The sequence below is a fragment of the Crotalus tigris genome, unplaced genomic scaffold (assembly GCF_016545835.1).
Source record: "Crotalus tigris isolate CLP2741 ecotype Arizona unplaced genomic scaffold, ASM1654583v1 scf7180000017666.379230911805:20528666, whole genome shotgun sequence".
Classification (NCBI taxonomy): domain Eukaryota; kingdom Metazoa; phylum Chordata; class Lepidosauria; order Squamata; family Viperidae; genus Crotalus; species Crotalus tigris.
In genome coordinates, this window is record NW_024096552.1 from 15405826 (window position 1) to 15433666 (window position 27841).

At 37.9% G+C, this 27841-nt stretch overlaps 1 protein-coding gene across 3 annotated transcripts in view; it reads right to left on the reverse strand.

Annotated features, from left to right (window-relative positions):
• Positions 1-27841, reverse strand: part of SEPTIN7 (septin 7) — an 87435-nt gene that overhangs the window by 12928 nt on the left and 46666 nt on the right. For all 3 annotated transcript variants that reach the window (XM_039336790.1, XM_039336791.1, XM_039336792.1), the window contains exons 4-11: positions 25523-25629; positions 20431-20531; positions 19661-19795; positions 17583-17700; positions 12288-12380; positions 9090-9186; positions 8160-8211; positions 7161-7286 (exon numbers count right to left, since the gene is read on the reverse strand). In XM_039336790.1, coding sequence (XP_039192724.1) covers positions 7161-7286; positions 8160-8211; positions 9090-9186; positions 12288-12380; positions 17583-17700; positions 19661-19795; positions 20431-20531; positions 25523-25629 — 829 coding nt within the window. The remainder of the gene's footprint in view (positions 1-7160; positions 7287-8159; positions 8212-9089; positions 9187-12287; positions 12381-17582; positions 17701-19660; positions 19796-20430; positions 20532-25522; positions 25630-27841) is intronic.

Below are 27841 nucleotides of genomic sequence, written 5' to 3' on the forward strand. Positions count from 1 at the left end.
TGTACTTACTACATGTAATCCTTGAGTTACAACAGTTCACTTAGCAACCATTTCAAATTACATTACCCTTCCCAAGTACTTACAACATAGTCCCGAGATTATGTGGTGTTGTAGCACTACGGCAGTCGTTCACCCTTATAAATGACCACAGAGGCACTGCAACATTTGCCTTGCGTTTGTCCCCACAGAGGGTATTCACAGGTATTGGGCCTGTGGAGACTCACTTATCTTGCAAACATCTAGTGAGCTGTCTCCTCTCCAGCCTCTTTGCCATGGTTCCTTTGCCTGCTTCAGTGCTTCAAGCCTTCTGTGCATTTGCAGGGAATTTGCTATTGATCTCATGCTACTTCAGACCCCCATTCTCTGCAAATGGAGGCCTGAATAAAATCCGTGCCAAAAGGCGTTGTGCTTCAAGCCTTCTGTCAGTTTGCTGTTTCCTTGTGAAGCCTGCAGGGGTGAGATTTTCCATCCCTGCAGGCTTCGGTCATCTTTGTAAAAAGCTTTTGGTGCGAAGAATAGAGGCCAGAGGGGGTGTGCGTGCTGCTCCCAGCCTCCTTTCTTTGCACCAAAAGCTTTTTGCAAAGATGACCGGAGCCTGCAGGGACACAGGCCAAACAAAAATAACAAGGCAGAGAGACTGGAGAGGACATAATTCACTTGATCATGGGGATTTTCAAAAGGTGAATTTACATAGGCCCAGTGCCTGTGGAGACTCAGTGGGACAGGATGGGAGGGAGAAGCACTAGCCATCCCCATGGTCTTCCCTACCATCAGACACCTCAAATGCATTTAACGACCTGAACATTCAATTAGCAAATGCACTGGGTAAATCAGAATTCTTCGGGTTACAAATGTAATTGGCAGGCTCTATTACATTCATAAGTCGAGGACTACCGGTATAATGCTTCATATTATCGATTTATGTATCCCACATTCAGATTGTTAAAAATAATCTGTGAACTCGTTTTCCATTTCATGAATGACAATCCATCCTTGTTGTTGTTCTTGTTAATTGCGAAGTCGTGTCCGACCCATCACGACCCCATGGACAATGTTCCTCCAGGTCTTCCTGTCCTCTACCATCTTCTGGAGTCCATTTAAGTTCACACCTACTGCTTCAGTGACTCCATCCAGCCATCTCATTCTCTGTCGTCCCCTTCTTCTATTGCCCTCAATCTTTCCCAGCATTAGGCCCTTCTCCAGTGAATCCTTCCTTCTCATTAGGCGACCAAAGTATTTGAGTTTCAACTTCAGGATCTGGCCTTCTAAAGAGCAGTCGGGGTTGATCTCTTCTAGGACTGACCGGTTTGAACGCCTTGCAGTCCAAGGGACTCGCAGGAGTCTTCTCCAGCACCATAGTTCAAAGGACTCAATTCTTTGGCGCTCAGCCTTTCTTATGGTCCAACTTTCACAGCCATACATTGCAACTGGGAAAACCATGGCCTGGACTATACGCACTTTTGTTGGCAGGGTGATGTCTCTGCTTTTTAGTATGCTGTCTAGATTTGCCATAGCATGTGAAATGAGTGCAATGGTGCGATAGTTTGAACATTCTTTGACATTGCCTTTCTTTGGAATTGGAATGTAAACTGACCTTTTCCAATCCTGTGGCCACTGCTGAGTTTTCCACATTTGCTGATAAATTGAGTGTAGCACTTTTACTGCATCGTCTTTTAAGATTTTGAATAGCTCAGCTGGAATACTGTCACCTCCACTAGCTTTGTTGTTGCTCAGATTTTCTAAGGCCCATTTCACTTCACATTCTAGGATGTCTGGTTCGAGATCAGTGACCATCTCATTGTGGTTATCTGGGACATTAAGCTCATTCTTGTATAGTTCTTCTGTGTAGTTTTGCCATCTCTTCTTAATCTCTTCTGCCTCTGTTAGATCCCTGCCATTTTGGTCCTTTATCATGCCCATCTTTGCAGGAAACGTTCCCTTCATATCTCCAATTTTCTTGAAGAGATCTCTGGTCCTCCCTAGTCTGTTGTTTTCTTCTATTTCTTTGCACTGTTCATTTAAGAAGGCATTCTTATCTCATCTAGCTACTCTCTGGAATTCTGCATTCAATTGGGTGTATCTTTCTCTTTCTCCCTTGCCTTTCGCTTCCCTTCTTTCCTCAGCTACTTGCAAAGCTTCCTCAGACAGCCATTTTGCTTTCTTGCCTTTCTTTTTCTTTGGGATGGTTTTAGTTGCTACCTCTTGTACAATGTTGCGAACTTCCATCCATAGTTCTTCAGACACTCTGTCTATCAGACCTAATTCCTTAAATCTATTTGTCACCTCTACTGTATATTCATCAGGAATATGATTTAGTTCATACCTGAGTGGCCTAGTGCTTTTCCTTACTTTTTTCAATTTAAGCCTAAATTTTGCAACGAGAAGCTCATGATCTGAGCCACAGTCAGCTCCTGGTCTTGTTTTTACTGACTGTATACAGCTTCCCCATCTTTGGCTGCAGAGCACATAGTCAATCTGATTTCTATGTTGACCGTCTGGTGATGTCCATGTGTAGAGCCTTCTCTTGGGTTGTTGGAAAAGAGTGTTTGTTATGACCATCGTATTCTCTTGACAAAATTCTATTAGCCTGTGCCCTGCTTCATTTTGTACTCCAAGGCCAAACTTGCCTGTTAGTCCGGTTATCTTTTGGCTTCCTACCTTAGCATTCCAATCTCCCATGATGATAAGGACATCATTTTTTGGGTGTTAATTCTATAAGGTGCTGTAGGCTTCATAGAACCGGTCAATTTCATCCTCTTCAGCACCAGTAGTTGGGGCATAGATTTGGATTATTGTGATATTGAATGGTTTGCCTTGGATTCGAATTGAGATCATTCTGTCATTTTGGGGATTGTATCCCAGTATTGCTTTTCCTATTCTTTTATTGACGATGAAGGCTACTCCATTTCTTCTGAGGGATTCTTGCCCACAGTAGTATACCTGATGGTCATCTGAGTTAAATTCACCCATTTCTGTCCATTTTAGTTCGCTGATTCCTAAGATGTCGATGTTCAGTCTTGTCATCTCTTTTTTGACTACGTCTAGCTTGCCTTGATTCATGGATCTTATATTCCAGGTTCCTATGGAGAAAAAATCTTTACAGCATCGGACTTTCCTTTCACCACCAGATATATCCACAGCTGAGCATCCTTTCGGCTTTGGCCCAGTCACTTCATTCTTTCTGGCGCTACTAGTACTAACCCTCTGCTCTTCCCCAGTAGCATATTGGACACCTTCCGACCTGAGGGGCTCATCTTCCAGCGTCATATCTTTTTGCCTTTTAGTACTGTCCATGAGGTTTTCATGGCAAAGATACTGGAGTGGTTTGCCATTTCCTTCTCCAGCGGATCACATTTTGTCAGAACTCTCTGCTATGACCTGTCCATCTTGGGTGGCCCTGCACGGCATAGCTTATAGCTTCATTGAGTTACACAAGCCCCTTCGCCACGACAAGGCAGTAATCCATAAATCCATCCTTACAGCAATGTAATTCCACATAGTCCTATTAGTACCCTGCATTGGGAGGGCACCATTAGAAAATCTTTGTTCTTATATTGCTATGAGGTATTAGAAAAAATTGTATTAATTTCATGGAGAAACTCGTCAGAGTGGAAGATTGGGAAAAACAAAACTGAAGCTATCAGTCCTAAGCAATTTTACCAACTGTATGCAGGACCACAACCCAACTTGTCTGAGTTGAAGAATTACTAAAAACTATATTACACCAACATGGATAGTGTCAAGCTCCCGGGGGCTTGACATGCAAACGGAGACGGGGGGGAGCAGACGGCAGCCCACAACCTCTGGAAACCGCCGAGCCGCACGCCGTCACAGCTGCAGCTCAACCTGAACAGGGCTACTTGACTGGCCCGCCTCTCCGCGCAGACGCGCAAGCGCAAACAGGTGCCGGCCTGTTTACGAGCCCGGAATCCCCCGACGATCAGCTGGTGTCAGCAAGCCCGGGATTCCCCGCAGATCAGCTGATGTCGGCAACACCGGAATTCCCCAAGGGGCAGCTGCGGTCAGCAAGTCGAATGACCGCCGGCACGTCGACGCGGAACAGGGACCCTATGCCCCTACAGGAGAATCCAGCATGGATAAAGGGTGGGGGATACTTACCAGACGGATGGGCCGGTAGGCAGGGAGAGTTTGGCGGCGGGAAGGTAACGCGCGAACCGGATGCACGGACAGAGGGATGCGGGGGTGGGGCTCCATCGGTGAAAGGGAGAGCACAGGGAAAGGATGGAGCATTTATCCAATTTGAGCGGATGTTGGTTTGGAGTTGGGGGCGGGAGCACAGGGTGTGGCACACAGTTATAGAGCGCTAGGAGAAAACCACTCCCAGTGCTGACTTTGTTTCATCTTCACAATAAATCGGTTGATGAGCTCAGTGTGTACCAGCGTTCCTTTTGTTCTTACTTACGGACGACAGCGGATGCATTGACAGATAGTAAACAGCAATGAGATTTTATGCTATAGACAAAACAACACATTAAATCTGTTTTGTCCTAAATGTTTTGTCCTAAACTCATAAATCTTTATAAACCTATCCACATTTAAAGAATCTATTGAAAGGAGTGAGTCTAATTAGATAAAACGATTTAATGATTTAAAAGAATTGTTAAGAAAACTATATGAAGAAAACAATGTTAACTTATACAGATATATTTTTGTACTAAATAGTAAACCCTAAAAGGCTATTTTTTTCAATTATTTTTCAGTCTATACCAAATTTAACAAATTACTGAGATTGTTGGACACACAGAATATCTTCATTTATGATCAGTATTTCAAGATAAAGTCGTCAATCCGGGGAATAAAGAAAACTCCACATGAAGCTAGACATGCAGCTATATAAACAAGCATAATTTTTAAAAAGTTTCTGTGATAGGATGTTTCATTTTCAACTAGTTAGTTTATGTCTGTGCATTGGAAACTTTTAATAAATAAATATCCAATTCCCTCTCTGCCCTATTTGGTCTCCAAAGCATGTTTATTGCTCTGGATTTTAGGGAGGACAAGTAAGAAAATAAATATAGCTTTGATACAGTAGTAGAGAACAATGCACCTAGGCATTTTAATGGTTTGACGAAATAGTTTCTGTAGAACATTATCTGAGAGCAGTCTTGTCTACATTTTTACATGTAATTGTTCAGATCCCAAATACTTAAAAATTAGCTACTATCAATCACTATTCCCCTTTTTAAACTTTGGTTGCTTACTTGCTGGAGACAAAATTTTTTGATCTAATCATATTTCTTTTACCTGAACTATATTAGCTATCAATTTATGTACAGGTTTAATTTACGGCACTAATATTGATCTTTAAACCTTGTATGTTTGGAATCTAGATAATTGCTTCTATATGTTTCTCTCATAATCCAGGATATTACTACAACTGCAAAGCCTACATTTTTGATGGTGGCATATATTTTATTTTGCCAAAAAATATGTGCCATATCTTACATTTAAAACACTGTATGGAATTTAACTCAGCAAAAAGGGATTTAGGCTTTGAATGGGTTGGATGGAATAGTATTTGGTATTTAGTCTAAAAGAGAAATGCTACACTTACAACACACACACACACACACTTGTGGTATCCTGTTATTTTTCTAATTGCTATCTATGAATAATATTAAATTCACAAATCAAGTTTTTATTTAAATCACCATTGCTATTTCTAATTTTATGGAGAAAAATAGAACTACTTTAAAGCAATAGTAATAGCACTTAGCTTCACGGCGTTTTACAGTCGTCTCTAAGCAATTTACAGAGTCAGCACATTGCCCCCAATAATCTGGGTTCTCATTTTACCACCCTTGGAAGGATGGAAGGCTGAGTGAACCCTGAGCCCCATCAGAACTTTTATGCACATTTTTGGTGGGAGTCTTGTTTAATTTTTGTTTTGTTGTTGTTTTCTCTTTTTTTGCTGCAGTTTATATTTTAACTTTGGAAATAAAATAAAAACTTTATTGGAAAGCATTCATGCCACTATGGATAAGAATAAATAATATTCCTTTATGGGTGAGACATTAATAAAATTCTTTGATGGAACAAAGAGACTGAAATAGTATTGAAATAAAAATCCATGCTCAGTTAAAAGCCATGTACTTACTGTGATGTTTAATGTTGCAGATATTTGTCAGTATGAAAAGCAAAGGTAATATCAGGGTGCAAACACTTTCACTATTAATTTTACATAAATGATTCTCACAAGTAAATGAACAAAAATGCCAGCAACAGTTGAATTTTTAAACTGAAAACATTTTTATCAACCTTACGTTATACTAGGGCCAATGATGTTCACATACATCATAAAGAATTTGTTTTATTTAAAACAGTTCCCAAAATAAATAGTATTATTTTTGCAAAAAATATTCATATAAGATGGTAAAGATAAATTTAACTGGCAATATAAAATATCAAACATCTTTCCTATTGTATGTTATCTATTAGTACGCAGTGTCGGTTTCTATACAATTGGTCCATAAACAACTATATCCTGCAATACATTACATTAACCTATTTGGACTAAAATATGAGTGCTTCTGCTTTCAAAATGGCAAGAAGAATCTTTGACAAAAAAATGTTCCTATCAGGTTTTCATAAGGAACGCACACACACACCAATACTAGAAGTAATTTATGAAATGTGTAGTAAAAATCTTGAAAACAATGGACTGAAATCTGAAACACATAACGGAACCAATATATATATAGCACAAATTCAAGTAATTTCAAGTAGTTCATAGTATGTTGTCTGTAACCTATTGAAACACTTATAGTATTTCAAAACGGATCGAACTACTAAGCAATACATACACATATTTGAAATTAGGTTTAACTAAAATCAACAAAACATGCACAAGATTGCATTCTGTAGTACAGTCTGTTTGGATGAGATAAATTCTATTTACTCCAATAGATCCTGTTCCTCATTCTGCCAATCAATCACGAGAAGCCCTTATTGAAACAGTAATGTACTTCTACTGTACTCCAACCATTTGCATATTGAGATAGAATAACCTGGAAGGCAGCATGACGCCTGCTATTTTATGAGCCTTTAAAAATGTTAGCAGAATGTCAGAATATTTACCCCCAAATAATTCTTCAGAACCAGGCGGAAAAAGCTATAGCACCATCTAAATTACCACTTACTTTGTTAACTGCCCTTTGTTTTTGTTGTTGTCAACTCCATTGTATGTTACAGCTGCCAATTTTCTGCTTCTGTAATTCTCATAATGGACATTATTAGTGACATCTTTCAGATCTTGCATGTGAGTTCTAGGAAAAGAAATCAAAAACCCATCAGCAACTTATTTTCTGAGTAGTATCAAATAAATGCCATATATAAGCAACAGTGTTAAATTTTGCTTTCATAGAATGTTGAAATGGTTTTCAAGAGCTTGTTTAAAAACTGAAATACAGATAGCCCTCAATTTACAAGAGTTCATTTAATGACCATTCAAAGTTACAATAGCACTGTGATCATTTTTCACACTTCTGACTATTGTAACATGTCCATGGTCATGTGATCAAAATTTGGATGCTTGGCAACTGGTTCATATTTATGACATATTTATGATTTGCAGTGTCCTGGGGTCATGCGAACAGGTTTTGCGATCTTCTCACAAAGTCAATGGGAAAAAACAGATTCACTTAACAACTGTGTTACTAACTTAAGAACTGTAATGATTCATTTAACAACTGTGATTAGAAAGGTTGTAAAATGGGGCAAAACTCATTTAGCAAATATCTCACTTAACAACATAAATTTTGGGCTCAACTGTGGTCGAAAATTGAGGACTACCTGTATTGTGGTTACCGTAAATTAGTTCAGGACTGGAAAATTCTACATTTGTACACCAAAAGGGCAGAATACAACATTATTCTGTGGTGCAAACAATATTGATTTTATTTTAAATTATATCCAACAATTTCCAAATGTATTATATGAAAATGGAAAATAAAATGTTATCAAGGTTTTTTAACTCTTTCTTTCCTACTCTTTCTCTCTTTGTACTTGCACACATTACCATTACTAAAAATATGAACAAGTGCTCTATTACTCCTTATCACAGAATATAGGAAAGATCCAAGATACGGAATAACTTAAAAATGTATTGCCAATATTAATGTTATAGACTACTTGTTTACCTTATCAACATGTTCCTTAGAATTGTGAAGTCACAGTGTTCGCCATTCTCAACTGCATGAAAAAAATGCTCTTTTTAAGACATTTTAATTTAGTTTCAGATGGGCAAGTTGCCATTGGTAATTTTCCTTGCTGCTTAGTAATTCAAAAGATACATCCATGTTATTTTTGTTGCAACAATATTGATATGCTTTGCCACTGCCTTATTTCAGGAAGTTTTTATAACTTCCCATTCTAGCATATAGCTCTGTTTGCCTATAGATTCCCCATTCAGGTATTAACCAGGTCCAATTCTGTTGAGCTTCTTTTAAGATCAATAAAAAAGGTAAAAACAAACTTAATAAATGTAATGTTGCATTATTAAAATGTCATCAATTATCCAAATTTACAATTAGAGAAATAAACAAAGTGTAAAAAAACAAATATGAACGTTAGCTGTAGTCTAACAAATACAGAATAAAGTTATGCTGTGCTTTCTGATTCAAAAGCAAAACGATGCTCTAGACCAGGGGTATCAAACTGCCGGCCCACAGGCCGGACGCGTCATCACAAAACCGCGCCCACCCCATTGCCGGCAATGGCAAAAAAGTTCCGATACGTAGCGCGATGTCACGTGACATCGTGAGTTTGACATGTCTGCTCTAGACTGTTAAAATGAACTGATAGTTTTAAAATTATTAAAATATCGACAGTATAATTCTTCAGTTGAATATCTCATGAAATTCTCAATTTACATACCTATGAGTCTTATAAATAATTTTGTTATAATATTGGTAAAAGATGTAAACTATAATTCAGGGTACTGTTATGTGGAGAGGGAAGGGGAAGTGGGGAAAGTCTGTAACTCTGTCTTGCTTTTCTGAAATTGTAATATTCCCTTAAAGATATAGCATATTGCCCAATTATGTATCTTACACTTTCTATTCACTTACCTTCTGCAACACCCCAAGGATACTGTCTTCCCCTAACTCTCTTCCCGTTGACCTCAATAATAGTATTGCTACCTACTACTGCAAGAGGTAAACGGTCCTACAAAAGAAACAGAATATTTTTTTCCTAAAATAATTTATTGACAGATTGGACAGAAAGTACAACTTTTTGTACTGCTCAAATAAAACTAAGTGACTAAGGAGATTAGAAAAAAGAGCTAATACAAGACGAACTATAACTCTAAAACAGAACATCATCTGGTAACAAAACTAAAAAGTTTTATGTCCAAGTTTGGTAATGTGCTGATGGAACTGAATATTATATGTTCACTTTCTTTAATTTTAATCCCATCCAGAGGAAGACCGAACTATTGGATTGGTCTGTCCCTGGCAATTAATGGCCCCAATTGGATTTCAGAGCCGCTGGGGCAAATACTTGATTTGCTAAACACTCCTGCTGAGGCTATGGCTCTGACAGGATAGTGGCTATGTGGCCTCTCTTGGCCCATCACTCCAGTTAGTCTCTGTGGTTATAGAGTTGAAAACAGTCAAGAGACATCTAGAGCACTGCTGGAGGAAAACAAAGAATGAATATAACCAGATATGAGTTAAAGCCGCTATTAAGGCTTACCTCATGGCAATAAGAGCGGCAAAGCATCAATACCTCTTATTGCATCCATAGAATGCTCCCCCAATGACTGTTTAGGGTCATCCAGACTCTCTTTAGAAAGGGGAGCCTGGAAGCAGATCTATAAGATCATATGGAGCAATCTGAAGGATAAAATCACTTGAACTTGTCCCCAGTTGGATATCCAGTATGACGTTAAGTCCTATGGAGATGCCGGATTACCAATTACTAATTATCTGGGAACGGTTTGACTCTGTTGGATCTGAAGAAGTGGACAGCTTCCTCCAGAATGTAAACGACACCATCTCTATGTTAGATCCATACCCTGACTGGTTAAAACTGCTCAGGAGGTGTCATGTGGGTGTGTCTAAGCGATGGTCAATCCCTCTATGTTGGAGTGGGTGTTCCTGTCTCCTTTTAAAGAAGGAAGCCATCATTGGACACTTTCTGGACAACTTTCATTCAGTCTCCCACCTCCCTTTTTAGAGAAGGTGATTGAGAAAGAGGGAACAGATTATTTGCACCCTTCAGGTTTCAAGCCCAGATATGGGACAGAAACATATTGGTGACACATATGGATGATTCTCTGGCAGAAGCAGGATGGAGTGCTTTCCCTGACCTCTCAGCGGCTTTCATTATCATCAACTATGGTATCTTTTTCGGCTGACTTGGAGTTGGGGATGGGTGGAATAGTTTTCTGCTGGTTGGCCTCCTTCCTCCAAGGCTGGAGGAAGTGAGAAGTCCAGCTCATGACCCGTACTTTGTGAAGAGCCACAGGATTTGGTGCTTTTTCCATTCTTTTTTAACATCTACATGGAACCTTTCAGATGAAATCATCCATCACTGAGGGATGAGGTATCACCAGTATGCTGTTGATACCCAATTATAAGTCTCAGTCCTGAGCAAAGTGACTAATACTGTGGATGTTCTTTTGCAGTGCCTAGAGGCTGTGAGGCCTGGATGGGGAATAATAGACTTCAGCTAAACCCTGATAAGAGTGGCTGTGGGTGGGCTCTTCTGCAATAGTTTATCATCTTTGGTTTTGGATGGGTCTGCACTACCCCTGACCCAGTGAATAACCTGAGGATCCTCCTTGACTCACAGCTTCTGTTCAAAAAGCAGGTGGCAGCCATAGCTAGGATCATCTTTGCTCAACTTCGTGTTGGGTGCCAGTTACACAATTTTCGGGATAGGGAACTTCTCTGTTCATGACCTAGTCATATCTTGTTGGGATTATTGAAACACATTCTACATGGGATACCCAAATATCTGGAAACTTAAGCTGCTGCAGAATGCAGACGTGTGAGTAAAAGAATGTGCATATAACATTTTTGTTCTGTAAACTGCATTGGATACTAATTTGTTCTGGGTCTAATTCAAAGTATTTGTTATGACCTTTAAAACGCTATAGCATAGGGCCAAGCTACCCACAATCCATCTTCATTTCATTACCTCTGCCCCTTCCACCAAGTCAGGGAAGGTATACTGCAGGCCCTGTCAGGGAGGGTCAAGGAAGGGTCCAGGAAGACAGATTTCTCTGCTACTGTCTTGCCCCCTGGAGGTGAGAAATCTCCCCCATTCCTGGCCTTCTGGAAAGCAGTAAATATGGCTTTGCAGCCTTGTATAGGAAACCCAGAGCAGCAAACAACTGTGAGAGTGGTTAGTCCTGAAAATGCTCCCTTCACCTTTCAATACATTTTTAACAGTGTTTTATTCATCTTAACCTCTTTTAAATTTTTAACTTTTATATACTGTTTTTGTTATTTTAATATTTTATTGTACATTGGCCAGAATCTCTGTGTGAGGGAGATGGGCAATTTAAATATGTGATAAACATATATAATAATTGCTAAGCCTAAATTGCCACACAATGAGTTTCAATAACATTCTTCAGAATTAAAATGATTTTATAACTAATATATTTCATGCAAAATCACACCACAACCATTTAGAACCAAATAATAAAATGATTAGATAGTTGACTGAATGATTGGGAAATCACAAGGATGAAAAATCTAAATATATTTGTAAGCATATTTATCATCACCTCACTACATGACAAGTGTAGCAATCTACCAAAAGAGGGCACTACAGCCTCTCATTTTAAAATCTTACATGTTAAAAAATAAGAAATATTCCAACAATCCATTAGGCTAAAAATATCAAAATATCAAAAACAAAAAATTTGAACATGATTGTTAATTAAAAAAGAAGAGAGGATTCAGGTAAGATTCACCATTATTTTCTTTTGTAGCATATTTCCTTTATTACTGATCAGTAATAAACAATCACTACAATAAAGAGTAAAAGTAAGGACATTTTATAAATAAAAATAGTTTAGTAGGCTTGAGATATTAAACAACAATCAAAATGTTCCCTAGTAATTTGATACTATTATGATATGTGTCAAAGTGTATAAAAGTTTATATATACCAGAGTATTCTTGGTAATTTGACTAAAGCCAAGAGAGATATCTGATACTAACTCTTTTGTGGAATGACTCTATCCATTAAAATAAAACCCACTTGCACAGACATGAAAGTGTAAAGATTTGTTTCAATATATTTTGGTACCTTAATCTTTTTAACAATCTTATTTTCTTCTTCATCATCTGTTTCTGGGAATTCATATATTTTAATTTTGTGCTCTTGGATTTCTTTCATTATCTAAACATAAAAATATTTTTAAAAGAAACTGTAACAAGCGTTGACTATATTAATAAAATATGCTGATGAATTTTGTTTTTATGTATTAAAGATGAACACCTCAAATTTATGTCAAAATATGGATACAACTTCCATAATTACAATATCTTTTGAAATTCAGGTTATGCATTTGTCATTTTTCAAATAAAGCTATAGTTTCTGCTTTTCCCATTCAGTCATCCTACTCATTCCAATTAACACAATGTAGCAATAAACTACTCAGATACATTACTACAGCACTCCTATAAAACTATCATAGGAGGTTTTAATATTCTTCTCTGTTTTAAGAATAAATTGTAAGTATTCAAACTGATGTCTTTCACAATTGCTTCAAAACCTTATATATGTCTAAATTACTAGATTTAGATCTATTTTTGCATTCAGAAAACTGCACATTATTAAATTAAGTTTCCATTCTGACAGTCATTTGACAGTCATCTAAACATAGTCATCCTTACAGAAACCTCAATCAAATGCAATGTATTATTTTTCAAATCACAAAGATATCATCTCCCACAATAGACATTATAACAGTAGTATGTATTATTGAATACATACTAACTAATCTCTAGTTTTATACAAACATGGCAAATTTTGGTAATTATGCATTCCTATGTCTGTCTAGGTATTCATCCATCTCTCTCTCTGTCTCTCTTTCTCTCTCTCTCTGAGAGAGAGGGGGGAGGGAGAGAGAGAGAGGGAGAGAGATAGACAGATTGTGTGTACGTGTTGTGAAGTATTCTTATATAAAAAAATTAATTCATGATATAACATCAATTTATATAGGTAGTCTTGACTTATGATTAGAATTGGATCCAAAATTTTGGTTACTAAGTGTTGTGGTCATTAAGTGAGTCATCACATGATCAGATCCAATTTTATATGACCATTTTACCCTAATCATTAAATGAATCCCAGTTGTTAAGCAAATCATGTGGGTCATTAAATGATTCAAGCTGTTGTTAAGCAAACCCAGCATCCCCAATTGACTAGTTAGAAGCTGGACAGCAGTTACAAATTGTGATGTGATAGTAAGATGCTGCAACTATCACAAATGCAAACCAGTTACTAAGAATCTCAATTGCAATCACATGACCACAGGAGTGGTGTGATAACAGCAACTTTTAAGGATGGGTCGTAAATCACTTTTTTCAAGCCATAATTTCAAAGTCATCAAATGAACAGTTCTAAGTTAAGGACTACCTGTACATAGTTTTTTTTAATCAAGCTCTATTATATCATTCATGTTATGCCTTCAGGAAAAAAATTAACTATTCACCATCGAAATTAAATATGTTTGGATACTATAGATTATAGCATCCAATCTGTTACTATATGATATATGTAAGTGGTATTTATAAATACTATCTTCATTGCAGGAGGTGAACGATTGATATCTCGTCAGTTATCAATCTTTCTCGCTTGATGATCTGGTTGGGGGGGGGATAATTCCCTGCAAGTGGCAGGCGGGTGCATGCAAGCAACTCCGTTAGTGTGAGTGGTGGGTCCAGGTGCCCGCTGCTGGCATGAGGGGAACTTCGCACATGAACCCCAGTGGTCACCACTCGCATGAGGGGAGCTTTGTGTGAGTCACTACTGCGGCCACTACTCGCGCGAGGCGAACTTTGAGCATAAGCACGCTTGCCCACTGCTTGCATGGCCCTGTTTTGAACAGACCTCGGCCCAATAGTGGGCTGCGATCTGTGGGTTGGGGAACCCTGTGATACCTGAATCACACAGATATTCTCATTGTTTAGCCTCGATGAAAGAGTAGGTGTTGCTAAGAAACAGGTTATTGGAGTTACAAGGACATGAATCTGAATTTTGTCATACTATAGATATCTTATCTATAGTATGACAAAGCTAAGATTAATGTAGATTTCAAAAATCACAAGGTCAGGCTGGCCATTCTTAAAAATATGAAATAAATGTTAAGTACAGAACATATCTGAAAACACCTTATGGCTTTCGGCACAGAAAGCATTTTATAGACAACAAAAAAATAATTGGCTAATTTATCATGATATACTAGAATTTTATTGAGAATTGTAAAATAAAATCAATAACAGATATACTTGTCTATGGTTTTCTAATGAACAATTAGAAAGGTTTAAAGCGGATAAAAGATTTTATGATTTTGAACAATATAAAACTTGAATATGAAACAAAATTAAGCACTAATGCTAAAATGTATAAATTTTGGTTGAAATATGAGACAAAAAGACAAGTGAAAGAATGTATAATAAAATGGGCCAAAAATTTGATTACAATATATAAATGGATCAATGGGAAATATATGGTTGAAAGAATTGAAATTCTAATCTTAAAGAGGATTTTATAAAATGTTGTATCGTTGGCATTTATCACTAAATAAATTGTCTACAAAGTATAAAGGTACTTTGAATCTTTGATGGAAATGAGAACATGAGGAGGCATTCTATCATGTTTGATGGATCTATAAAAAAGCTAACAAATTTGAAAACAAGTACATATATTAATTCAGAAGATTTTAAAAACTAAAGTACAATTAAAAATCAAAGGCTTTTCTGTTGGGACTAATGGACTGAAAAGTAGAAAAAAATCATGGAAATTTGTTTCTATAAATCAGGGGTGTCAAACTCAATTTCACTGAGGGCATCAGCATTGTGGTTGCCCTTGGGGGGTTGGGTGGATGCGGCCAGGGTGGGTGCGGCCTACTGGGTGGGCATAGCCAGCTCTACATTGTTCGCGTCAATGGTGCCTGTGGGGGGCTGGGCAGGAGTGGGACAGATCTGAGGGTCTCTGGCAGAAGGGGGTGGGACCAGGGCAAGTGTCAAGGCATGGTCCACTGGAGGAACCTCACTGTTCCTCTCAGGCCATGTGGGGGGGGGGGGCTGGATGGTGGTGTGGGCTGCCTGGAGCCCTGGGCAGCAGAGGTCAAATGCCCAGCCTGGCCCTCAAGCACCCATGGCACCAAACCCAGCCCCACTTCCCCAAGGGGGTGCCCAGTTGCACTTATCTCCTCAAGGCTGCTGCTGTTGTGCTTGCTCTGCTTAGCCAGATTGTTCATGATGGGTATGAAGGCAAAGTCAGAGGGAGGCCTATTCCCTCTCCATAGGAGGAGACCTGGCTTTGTATCCAAAGCTTGCTTAGCAATAGGATGGGAGACCCCCCAGGATAGGCCAGGAGGAGGGGGCAAGGGGATGGTGAAAGGGCAGCATGGCAGGACTAAGGCAGGACTTCCCTCAGACCCTCCCTCTTTCTTTAGTACAGAGTGGTGGGAAAATATTTGAGATGAGGGAGGGAGAAAAACAGGCAAGAAACGCAGCAGGGGAGGTGTCACCCTTCGTGAGGAATGAAGAAATGCACCATTGCCTGGAAGTGGCCAGCACATCGCCCTCACCTACTTCACATATCTGGCTTGATGGGCTCTGGGGGAGGGGATGTTATGAGCAGCATGAGAGTCAACGTTACCTGTGCAATGCCGCCCAGCCCCCAGCCTGCCCGATTTCAGCAGGCAGTGAGGCATTCTCCTCACAGCATTGAGAGGCTGAGCCAGGCAGTGTGAATCTGAAAAGAAGCGTGACGCCGCCCAGCCCCCAGCCTGCCCAGTCTCGGCAGGCAGCGGGGCGCTCTCCTCACAGTGCTGAGAGGTTGAGCCAGGCGGTGCGAAGCTCGCCAGCTTTGCACCTTGCTGCCTGCTGAAACTGGGCAGGCTGGGGGCTAGGCAGCATTGTACTTCTCATCAGATTTGCGCTACCCAGCTCAGCCTCTCGGCACTATGAGGAGAGCGCCCCGCTGCCTGCCAAAACCCCTCCCCTGGAGCCCATCAAGCCGGATATGTGAAGTAGGCCAGGGCCATTAGCTGGCCACTTCCAGGCGATGGTGCATTTCTTCATTCACCTCTCCAGCATGCACCCAGAGTGTAGGGCCAACGCAGTAGGGGCTGGTTCCTTGCTGTTTCCAGACAGCCTTGTGGAGCTAAGACTGAATGCATTTCAGCATAGATGGCCAGCACAAAATTATACATTGGCTCCCTCCCAGTTGGCCTGGGCCAGAGCCAAGGTAGCGGGGGCTGTTCCCTCACTGTTTTCAGGATGGCTTCGTGGGCCACATGAAACCACTTCACAGGCCGCATCCGGCCCCCGCACCTTGTGTTAACATGTCTGCTATAAATGAACCTTTTTTCCCAGTTCATTACTTTTCTGAATTTTTATCTTTCGTTATTGTGTATTAGTTGTGTTAAAGTTCTCTTAAAATTTTTTAATAATATACTTTAAAAATTTCAATAACTTCCTCCTCCCTCCCCCTCCCCCTCCATACACACATAAAGATAACAGATGCAGAGCCTCTCGAGTATCTCTATTGGGAAAAGTGGTTTTAAATCTTCATAAGTGATATTTATAGATAAACAGCAAACTGGTTCTAGATGATACTAAAATAATCAGAATGTCAAAATCAACCAAGAAGTGTTAAAATCTTTTTACATTGTGTGACTAATTAAATGCAAATATATGAAAAATGATATATGACTGAGTGAACCTCCCCCCCAACTTCATATATACATTGGTAGCGTCTGAATTGTTTATCTCATAGAAAAAGATTCAGAGTGGTAACACAATGAAGATGCCCGGTGAATACGTAACAGCTCAAAATATGGATGCAAGAGAAGAAGCATAAGAGGGCAAGTAAAATGATCTGGGATTTGAACATCTTCCATATGAAGATGGAAGGCTGTTTGGGAACAAAGTACATGAGGAAAGACATTACTGAATTATAAGTTCCAGGGATCATCCAATGAGCTGAGTGAAAGCTTCATTTCTTCAAATGATTCTTCTGTGAAACTTATTATCATAAGATGTGGTAATGCTCACTAACATGAACAGCTTTAAAAGATCGGATAAATTTGTGGAAAATAAGCTTAAGAAAGGATTAATAATCTTGAAGAATCAATGTTAATTCCAGATAGGAAATTACGTTTCTCCAAATATGAATTCCAAGGGAATAGAAATAGGAGAAGCACGTATCTCAAACTTCTGCTTGTAACCACCTTGGAAGCATCTGCTTGGCCACTATATATAAAAGGCTGGATTAAGATGGGCTTTGGCTGCATCTGGCAGAGTTGTTCTTATGGAGATTGTGTAACTAAAGAGAGAAATATAATTTTACTGAAAGAAAAATTACCTGTTTTTTAAACTGTTGGCATTCTTCAGGTGTGAGCGTGTCAGCCTTGGCAATGAGTGGAATTATGTTCACTTTTTCATGCAGGCGTTTCATAAACTCAATATCCAAAGGCTTAAGCCTAAAATAAATAAAAATTAAAAATGAGATTTTGCAAATTTGGCTTCCAAACACAGCCAAAATTTGAGTCATATATGGTACAGAAAGTAAAATACAGACAGACTGTTACAACTGTAATGGAATCTGCCCACTAGGGTTGGGAGTTGGGACAAATGATGAACTGCCTCCTCCCAGTGCATTCATTAATCAAATGTATGGTTTATTACATAGAGCACAGGGTACCTCAGAGATGTGGGAGATCCTGGGAGGCCTAGTTAAGACAAAGCCCCCTGCCTCAGGCCTCCTGCACTCTGAGATGCATCATGCTCCATTCTGACTTTTCAGTGGCTCCTACGTGCACCTGCCAGCAAGGAACACCAGCTGTGCCTGCCTTTCCTGGTTCTACCACCACCATTCCTCCTGCTAAGCTGTCCCTGTCTTTTGGAGGCAAAAGGACTAGTTTCCTAGCTTTACAGAGCTTTCTAATCAGCTGGTCTCCAATCCTTCGGGAGACTGCAAACTTCTCCTGGCTCTTGCTAGCCTTTGGAAAACCAGATCCTGATGAAAAGGTAACACCTTCAGGATGAGCTTCCCAAAACCCTTCCCTTGCTATAAACCCCCTCCCTCTTCCAGAAATCAGGTTTTTCAATAAAAAGCTATGAAAGACAGCCTTCTTGTTCTTCCCTTTCCCCAATTAGGTGCTAAAAGTAAGATCCTCACCTCTGCCCTCCAGTCTCTACCCCTTTTAAAAACCTTACCTTGACTCCCACTGACAAGAAAAGGAAGCAAGCAAGAAGAGAAACTCTGCAACTTTCTGCCTTGAGCAACTGCAGAAAGTGCAGCAAAAAATAGGACATAAGCTAGGTTATAAGCTGTGGGTCTGAATTCTGTAGGACCCAGCTAGGACTCTAAAGCCAAGATCAAGAAGTCTCTCCCTCCCAGGGTTTTTTTGTTAATTGAAGAAATGTGGCTTTCTGGGAGAGGGAGAGAGTTAAAGGAAAGCAAAGATTTTGGGAAGCTCATCCTGAAGCTGTTGCCTTAGCATGCAGGGTCTTGTTTTCCACAGTCTAGCAAAAGCCAGGAGAAATTTGCAGTCTCCTGAAGGCTAGCTGATTAAGGCAGAGAGCTCCAAAAGCAACCACCATTTCCCATAAAGAATTGTTAGAGCACTGAAAATGGCAGCTGCTGCCAGGAGACACGAGGAACAAGTTGTAATGGTGAATGACCCTGGGGCACTGCAGCCGTCATAACTTTGAAACAGTTTTGGAATATCTGTCGTAACTCTGAATGTTCATTAATTGAACATTAATTGTCATATCTGGAGGACTACCTATAATTGTGTCTGCATTGCAAATATGTATATAATAAAACCTCTGCTTCTGAAAATGGTTCAAAATTTCAAAACTTGCACAAGCAAAATTCCTTTTTACTAAGCAATGTATCTTTTTTAAGCTTGCAGCTCTATTTAAGTTACCATTGTTCAAGAAGAGAAAATCATATGAACTTTTTAAACATTATATCTATTATCCTCCGAGAGTTAGGGCAGTATTTACTACTGATTTCAAAAACTATGTGCTATATAAGAAATTACTAGTACCACAAATTATAATTTATAAATATCTGATAAAAAACATTTCAAAGCATTGGCACAATTTGAATCTATTAAATCTAAAAAATGTCACCATATCTTGTAACTAATCATCCTTTATTGTCACACTATAAACAAACCATACATAACTACTTTCAATTCAATCAATTAGAAAAATCCAAAGTACAAACTAATAATAACATATAATCCCAACTCTTACTCTTCTGGATTCTGTAAAAACCACTTTTGCTAATATTAGAGAAGGAAATTTATTTACATTAGAATTCAATTCCTTATAATTTCTCTGATATGACATATCTAACAATGTAGTTTAATTGTTTCTGAGTGGGGAAATAGCAATGTAGAAGCAAAAACATTCATCTTTAATACTGACCCATGTCCTGAAGGAGCAATGAAATACAAGCAACACTGGACCCTGTTATCTGGCATCTGTCGTCTGTTCACACGTGATTCTGCATTAAGATAGTCTTCAAATTTACTGTCAATGTAATCAATAACGGGCTGCCAGCTACAATGTGCAAAGACATTTTAAAAAAAGCAAATTAACTTGGAACATTTGCTATATTAGTATAAGTTGTACTTCATGATATTAAAAATGATATTACAAATATAATTTTCCTAAAGAAATTTAGTTAGGTTGCTATACGAGAAAAGCAATGCCCATTCTTATAGATGAAACAAGAGCAATAAGCAGAAGATTTAGTAGTAAAAGGAAGGATCATAGAAATGGTATGAAGGAACACAAAACATACTTCCCAAAGCTATTTGGTAAATAGTCTTTATCAAAGTTCATTTATTGTTAATTATCTACAATAATTTATGAAATATTTATTTGCCACATTAATATTAAAATATTTTTATATAATAGCCAAAGTCATATTCTTGACATCAGAAAATTTATCTCATAGTATTAATGGTACTTAGTTTTTTTACCTTTCTTGGTAATAACCAAACAATATTTATCTCTGAGCTAATCATAGAAACAAGAGAATTGGCCAACTACATCTGGAAAATTAAGTCTTCTATCATTTCTGGCCAACAGAACAGCAAAAAAAGTGCCATAAAAAGAAAAAAATTATTCTACTTTAAATATATGCAAGTTTTACAAGATAATAGCCATTACTAATATTAGAATGTACTTACCAATTGCTATTATCCACTGCATCACCAAATCCTGGCGTATCAACTATTGTTAGTAGCAACTGTACACCGCCTTCTTTAACTAGAACCTTAGACTGTTCAACCTGAAAATTTTAAAAAGGTAATGTATGTATGTTAAATATTAAATTGATTCTTTGTTAATAAAAACTTTTGAATGTAATAATTTTAGAATTTTTTTAAAAAAATATTACGGTAGTACAACTGATCCTAAAAATGTTGCTTAAAATATGACCATAAGTGAGTTTTATTATTATGTATGCCAAGCTGCTCTTCTATAAATGGAGTAATTCTTTTGATTCAGGGAAAAAACTTTGATTCAGTGCAGAATCCTTTTACTGGCAGGAGAGGTTGAAGCACTGATGAAAAGCATCCTCCCAACTCTTCAAGAGAGGCTGAATGAATACGCAAGAAAAAACAGAACAAAAATGCTTTTTATTTTCTTCTTGAAAAAGTATCCTACGTGTAGATTTCTGGTCCTATCAGTTGAGAATCTAAGTCATGTATCTTTTTCTCTGTTCACATTTCTTTGCTCAATTTGTTTTTCGAACTCTAGAAAAAATGTTTTATGATATAAAAAAATACATGGTTTAACAGCACAAACCAAAACTGAGATAGGTTTTCAATGCCTTTGCTTAACACTTTGGCTTTTAACCTAAAATCTTTTTGTTTTTCATCTTCATTTACACATTAAAGATGTTTTTCTTTAATTTCTGCAGGACAAATAGAAGTTGTCTGGGACCAGTTAAGCATCTGTGGTGCTGATACAAGAGAATATTTGTAACTGAGAGTTGAATTATGAGTCCTTGGTGCTTTGAGCTTAATGGTCTTCTTGCAGACATTTCATTACCCAACTAGAGAACATCATCAGTGCTAGAAGGGAATCAAGTTTGTTCTATTTTTTGATATACTAGTGGCTTGCCCTGTCACTGTTGATGTGAGTGTTCTTAATGGTTTCTTGAATAGGTTATTGTGTACTATTAGCTTGTTTGTCTGAGTTGATAGCTCCTTGATAGGAGTATTGTTTACCAGATTGTTTGTCTGGTATTAATCTTAATGTTAATTTCTGTTATCTGGGTATTGATTGCTGATGTGCAGATGTTTCAGTCTTTCTGTATCCTTTTTGCTTTTGACTGCCCCATTTGAAAGATATATAGATTTTGTTTATCTCTATATGCGTGTTGGTAGCTGATTTTCTGAGGAAGTAATTCTCTAATATTTTTAGACGTGGCTTGGTCAAGGATGCTCACGGTTTCCTAGTTGAAACTATGACAAGGTCTGTCCATGTGTTGTGAAGTTAAGGACTGTTCATCATGTATTCTGACTCCTAGCTGCTGTTCACAGATGCACTGTTAGCCTTCTGCATGTTTATTATCCTATATTGTAGCTGTTTCAGTCTTGCACTCCATATTGTGGATTATTCTTATTTTTTCTTCTGGGGCTGGTGGGTTGTTTTTTTTTTTCTTTGTTTACTTAGGATGTTTTGGAGAGCTTTAGTTGGTTCATGTGCTATGGTTAGGTCATGTAGTTGTAATAGTCTGTTGATGCTTTCTGAAATGACATTCGGATAAATCAGCCATCAACAGACACGTAGAAATAACCAACATCTGCATAGCATTCCATAGATGATCAAAAAGGAATCAGAAAGACCAAAACACCTCAATTTACATTAGTGAGTGTTTTTATTTTGTACTACATCATTACTTAGATACATTATATTTTATTTTAAGCTGCTGGCTTTAGCTTTAATAAATATATTGTTGTTGATGATGGTTGTATTTCCTCTACAATTAGCATTTTTAATTTATAACCTCTAAGACTTAGCTTCAGGAATATATGCTCTGAATATAATATACAATAAATGTTCAAGCTGAATTCATTCTACGTACATTCTGTCTGGTCAATTTCGCCTTTTCTTAAAAAAAATTCTATAACCTTACATGGTCAAATTCTCATAATGTACTACTTTCTGGAAGACAGCCAGAAAACTATTGTAAATAGCATCAATCCCCATTACAAGTTCAAATGAATTCTATTTAGTTTTAGAACTATCCATGGGGATTTAGGAAAAATAAATTAGCTCCAATCTTGGAATGCAAATTTTTTCACAGTAAGATTATTTTCCAAAAGGTTATTTTCCCATGCACTCTATTTAAATAGATCTCATGGATCAGATTCATAGACCACACCAGATTTGTAAAATTAAAGTTATCTTATCCTTTAGAAGATGTCTATTTGATGTATTTTATGAACAGCTTTCTGTTATTTCTATTTTACAGGAAGCAGAGATATTTAAAGTGATTTAATTTTAACCCAAAACACTTTAAAGTATAAAAATGTGAATTCTTCCATGCACAATGTAAGATAATCTAAAATAGTTTAAGTATTTCAACTATTAGCAAGATACTTAAACATTAAATTTCTAGCATGGAATTCAAAAATTCTTAAAGCTAAAATTTACACAATTACAAATTATTAATATTAAACATGGTAATGTATTAATATCAATAAATAAAAGTTACATATTATCATAGAAAAGTGATGTTATTTCAAGCTAGCTATAAAGAAACTGAAAACAGTAATATTATTCTAGTCAAATAATTTATAATAAGATTAGTAGACTAAATGCAATAGCAATTTTTGCTCAGTCATTTCTAAGTATATGTAATCTTGACAGACAATATTTATTAGGATTGTCTGTCAGTAATTTAAATTCTTTTAAATTCATGCTTATGTTGTGATAACATTTATTCAGTTAATCTTTCTGATGATCCAGCTTTCACAGGCATACTTGGAAACATTATGGCCTTAAATTATCATGTTAAGTGTAATATTTCTGCAGTGTATATAGTATATAGTATACAACTATGTTGTAGTCTTTCTTTCAAGCACTGATATCTCCTATTTCATAGTTTTCAGTTGTCATCCTTATGAATGTTTGAGCATTGGGATGGCTCTGCCTGCTGATATAATCTTACGGCACACTCTTTTTTTATCTTCAACAAGACAAGCCTTCCTCACTTCTAGCCATGTAAGTGATAGTATTAGCATATCTGAAATACAATTCTGATTTATTTTCTCATCCAGTGTTTATTATCCCACATATGCTAAATGAAGTAACAATTTATTATTCTACATCCCATTCTAACTATTGCTCCAGTCAACAAAAAATTTCTCAACAGCATGTGAAGTGGTCTTGAATGTCCATGTTTTTTAGGACTACCCATCATCTATTGATCTATATAATTAAATAACAAAATAGATATACTTTGAAGCATGTTAACAACAAGTGCCATTCCTTTTTTGAATTTAGCTAGAACATCTCGAGATTCTCATACCATGCATCGTTGAAATTCAGACTGCAACTTTGTGATCACTAGAACAGTAACCTTGGAGATGCATCTGTTTCAGCATTCTTTAGAACTTTATCACAGTGTGATTGGGCTCTTTTAGAATTGCTTTTTGTTTGCAAGGATGACAACTGACATAGAAAAACAAGAGGGTGGAGGCTTTTATGCATTTTTGCAATATACTATGAAGTTATTTACAATAGGCATGTTCTAAATGCCTATTTATACAGCAAGACTCTGGTGCCAGGCTTAGTCTTATGTTTCTCTTCCCCTCCTGCTTCAGCTCCTCTTCATTCTGTCTTCTTTTCTGGGTTTTTAGGCTTCTCAAGAAAGAATGAAAAGAAAGGAATATACTGGATTTACCGCTTAGTGTATGCTTAGTGTGACTTAACTCCTCCGGGATCTGGTCAGCAGATCTCCTTTATTGAGGGAAGAAAGGATCTTCTGCCCAGTCCTTTCCCCAGAGACCAGAGTTTCACCAATGACAGCAATTTCCCTTCTTCCCATCTTGGATTTTATATAAAGGGAAGCCACTACAGACTTTTCTTCTCCCCCACTACTGGGAACCAACAACTTCTCCAGAGATTCATGTAAGAAACACCACTACTTCTCCAGTCAGATTCAATAGTCAAGTTTTTACAGGTAGTCCTTGACTTATGACCATTGGGACTGGAACTTATGTCACTAAGCAAGGCACTTAAGTGAATAGTAACCAATTTTATTTTTTACATTTTTTGCTGCAGCCATTAAGCGACTCACTATGATCACTAACTGATCACATGGCTGTTAAGTGAATCTGGCTTCCCTATTGAAAGTAGCAAATGGTGATCATATGGACCCAAGGACACTGCAGTCATCACAAATACATGCCAGTTGCCAAAATATCTGACCTTTCATCATGTGCTCTATGGACGCTGCAGCAGTAGCAAGTGTGAATACTGGTTTTAAGTCATTATTTTCAATGCTATGGTAACTTCAAAAGGTCACTAAATGAATGGCCCTAAGTCTAGGTCTACTAGTAATAGCTTCCTCAAGGTCATCAATGTGAGAGTTATCTGCATTTTTAGGTTGGGGAATATCCAGGAGGCAAGCACAGCAAGAGACAAGGCATGTATTCTGAGTTCTACACATGACGCAGCCTGATCAACCTAAAGTGTATTAACTTGACCTGACCTCACTGACTGGCAAAAAGAATTAGGGACAGGTTGGTTTATGGTGTTCCTCAGGCCATTTCATCTTCCATGCTTTTTAATTCCTACATAAAACTGCTAGGACAGGTCAGTCAGAAATATGGATTGACATGCCTTCAAGATGACTTCCAGCTTTACATTGCTTTTTCATCTAACATAGATGAAGTGGTTAATGTGTTGAATCAGTGCTGAAAAATGTATTATATTGGAATTCATGGAATTCCCTCACCAGAAAAACTTAACTGATACTCACATTAGCATCATTTTAGCATCTTTCTATTTTCCAAAGCTTTTTAATTGACTTTTAACTGTATTTTAATTCTTAGTTTTTGAATAAATATTAGGCTGCAGATTGATTTATATATTTTTATTTCGTTTGATTTTAGCATATTCTCAGATTATATGTTTTAGTCTGCTCAGAGAATTTTGGTTAATGAACATTTAAAAAAATAATTGAATAAATAAATAAAATTAAAGTATTTCTATTTCAATCTAGCATATAAAAATGTAATAGAAGGTATATTTTTTCATGCAAACCTGTACAGTCTTTTTAATTCTATGTGAAGGCCCTGGATATTCTGGAGAATACAGGTCTGTCAGGAATAATGAGTTGATTAATGTTGATTTTCCCAATCCAGATTCACCTATTAAAAACAAAAATACAATTAGAATTATCACATGATACCACTCATTAGGATATGTTTCAAAGTCATTTTATTTTAATGCATAATTCATGTTTTTTTATTAAAAAGGTTTTATAAAAATTACAATATAAACCAAAATCAACCCATCCAAACCCCCCCACTCCCTCCCCCACTTCCCAGAGCTTAGTACAGGGTTAGAAATATGATAATCATAATCTAACTAACATTAACCAACTATATAAATAATCAAGTCCATAATGCGCTTTAACTCTCCTTTAACATAAATATAAACAAATTGAAAATAAACATAATAATAAAACATAAACAAGTTGATATCCTAATTATTAAACAATGTTGTTGTTGTTGTTAATTGCGAAGTCGTGTCTGCCCCATCGCGACCCCATGGACAACGTTCCTCCAGGTCTTCCTGTCCTCTACCATCTTCTGGAGTCCATTTAAGTTCACACCTACTGCTTCAGTGACTCCATCCAGCCATCTCATTCTCTGTCGTCCTCTTCTGCTATTGCCCTCAATCTTTCCCAGCATTAGGCCCTTCTCCAGTGAATCCTTCCTTCTCATTAGGTGGCCAAAGTATTTGAGTTTCAACTTCAGAATCTGGCCTTCTAAAGAGCAGTCGGGGTTGATCTCTTCTAGGACTGACCGGTTTGAACGCCTTGCAGTCCAAGGGACTCGCAGGAGTCTTCTCCAGCACCATAGTTCAAAGGCCTCAATTCTTTGGCGCTCAGCCTTTCTTATGGTCCAACTTTCACAGCCATACATTGCAACTGGGAAAACCATGGCCTGGACTATACGCACTTTTGTTGGCAGGGTGATGTCTCTGCTTTTTAGTATGCTGTCTAGATTTGCCATAGCTTTCCTCCCCAGGAGCAAGCGTCTTTTAATTTCTTGGCTGCAGTCCCCATCTGAGGTGATCTTTGAGCCCAGAAAAATAAAATCTGTCACTACCTCCATTTCTTCCCCATCTATTTGCCAGGAATTGAGAGGGCCGGATGCCATGATTTTGGTTTCTTAATGTTGAGTTTCAAGCCAACTTTTGCACTCTCCTTCTTCACCCGCATCAAGAGGCTCTTTAGTTCCTCTTCACTTTCTGCCATTAGAGTGGTATCATCTGCATATCTTAGGTTGTTGATATTTCTCCCAGCAATCTTAATTCCAACTTTTGATTCATCTAGCTCTGCCTTTCTCATGATGTGCTCTGCATATAAGTTAAATAGGCAGGGCGACAATATACAGCCTTGCCGGACTCCTTTTCCAATTTGAACCATCAGTGGTTCCGTGTCCAGTTCTCACTGTTGCTTCTTGACCCGCATATAGGTTTCTCAAGAGACAAATGAGATGGTCTGGTACTCCCATCTCTTTAAGAACTTGCCACAATTTGTTGTGATCCACACAATCAAAGGCTTTAGCATAGTCAATGAAGGAGAAGTAGATGTTTTTCTGGAACTCCCTAGCTTTCTCCATGATCCAGCGTATGTTGGCAATTTGATCTCTAGTTCCTCTGCCTCTTCGAAATCCTGCCTGTACTTCTGGTAGTTCTCGATCCACATACTGCTGGAGTCTAGCTTGTAGATTTTAAGCATAACTTTACTAGCATGTGAAATGAGTGCAATGGTGCGATAGTTTGAACATTCTTTGGCATGGCCTTTCTTTGGAATTGGAATGTAAACTGATCTTTTCCAATCCTGTGGCCACTGTTGAGTTTTCCAAATTTGCTGGCAAATTGAGTGTAGCACTTTTACTGCATCGTCTTTTAAGATTTTGAATAGCTCAGCTGGAATACTTTCACCTCCACTAGCTTTGTTGTTGCTCAGATTTTCTAAGGCCCATTTCACTTCACATTTTAGGATGTCTGGTTCGAGGTCAGTGACCATCTCATTGTGGTTATCTGGGACGTTAAGCTCATTCTTGTATAGTTCTTCTGTGTAGTTTTGCCATCTCTTCTTAATCTCTTCTGCCTCTGTTAGGTCACTGCCATTTTGGTCCTTTATCATGCCCATCTTTGCATGAAACTTTCCCTTCATATCTCCAATTTTCTTGAAGAGATCTCTGGTCCTCCCTATTCTGTTGTTTTCTTCTATTTCTTTGCACTGTTCATTTAAGAAGGCATTCTTATCTCTTCTAGCTACTCTCTGGAATTCTGCATTCAATTGGGTGTATCTTTCTCTTTCTCCTTTGCCTTTCGCTTCCCTTC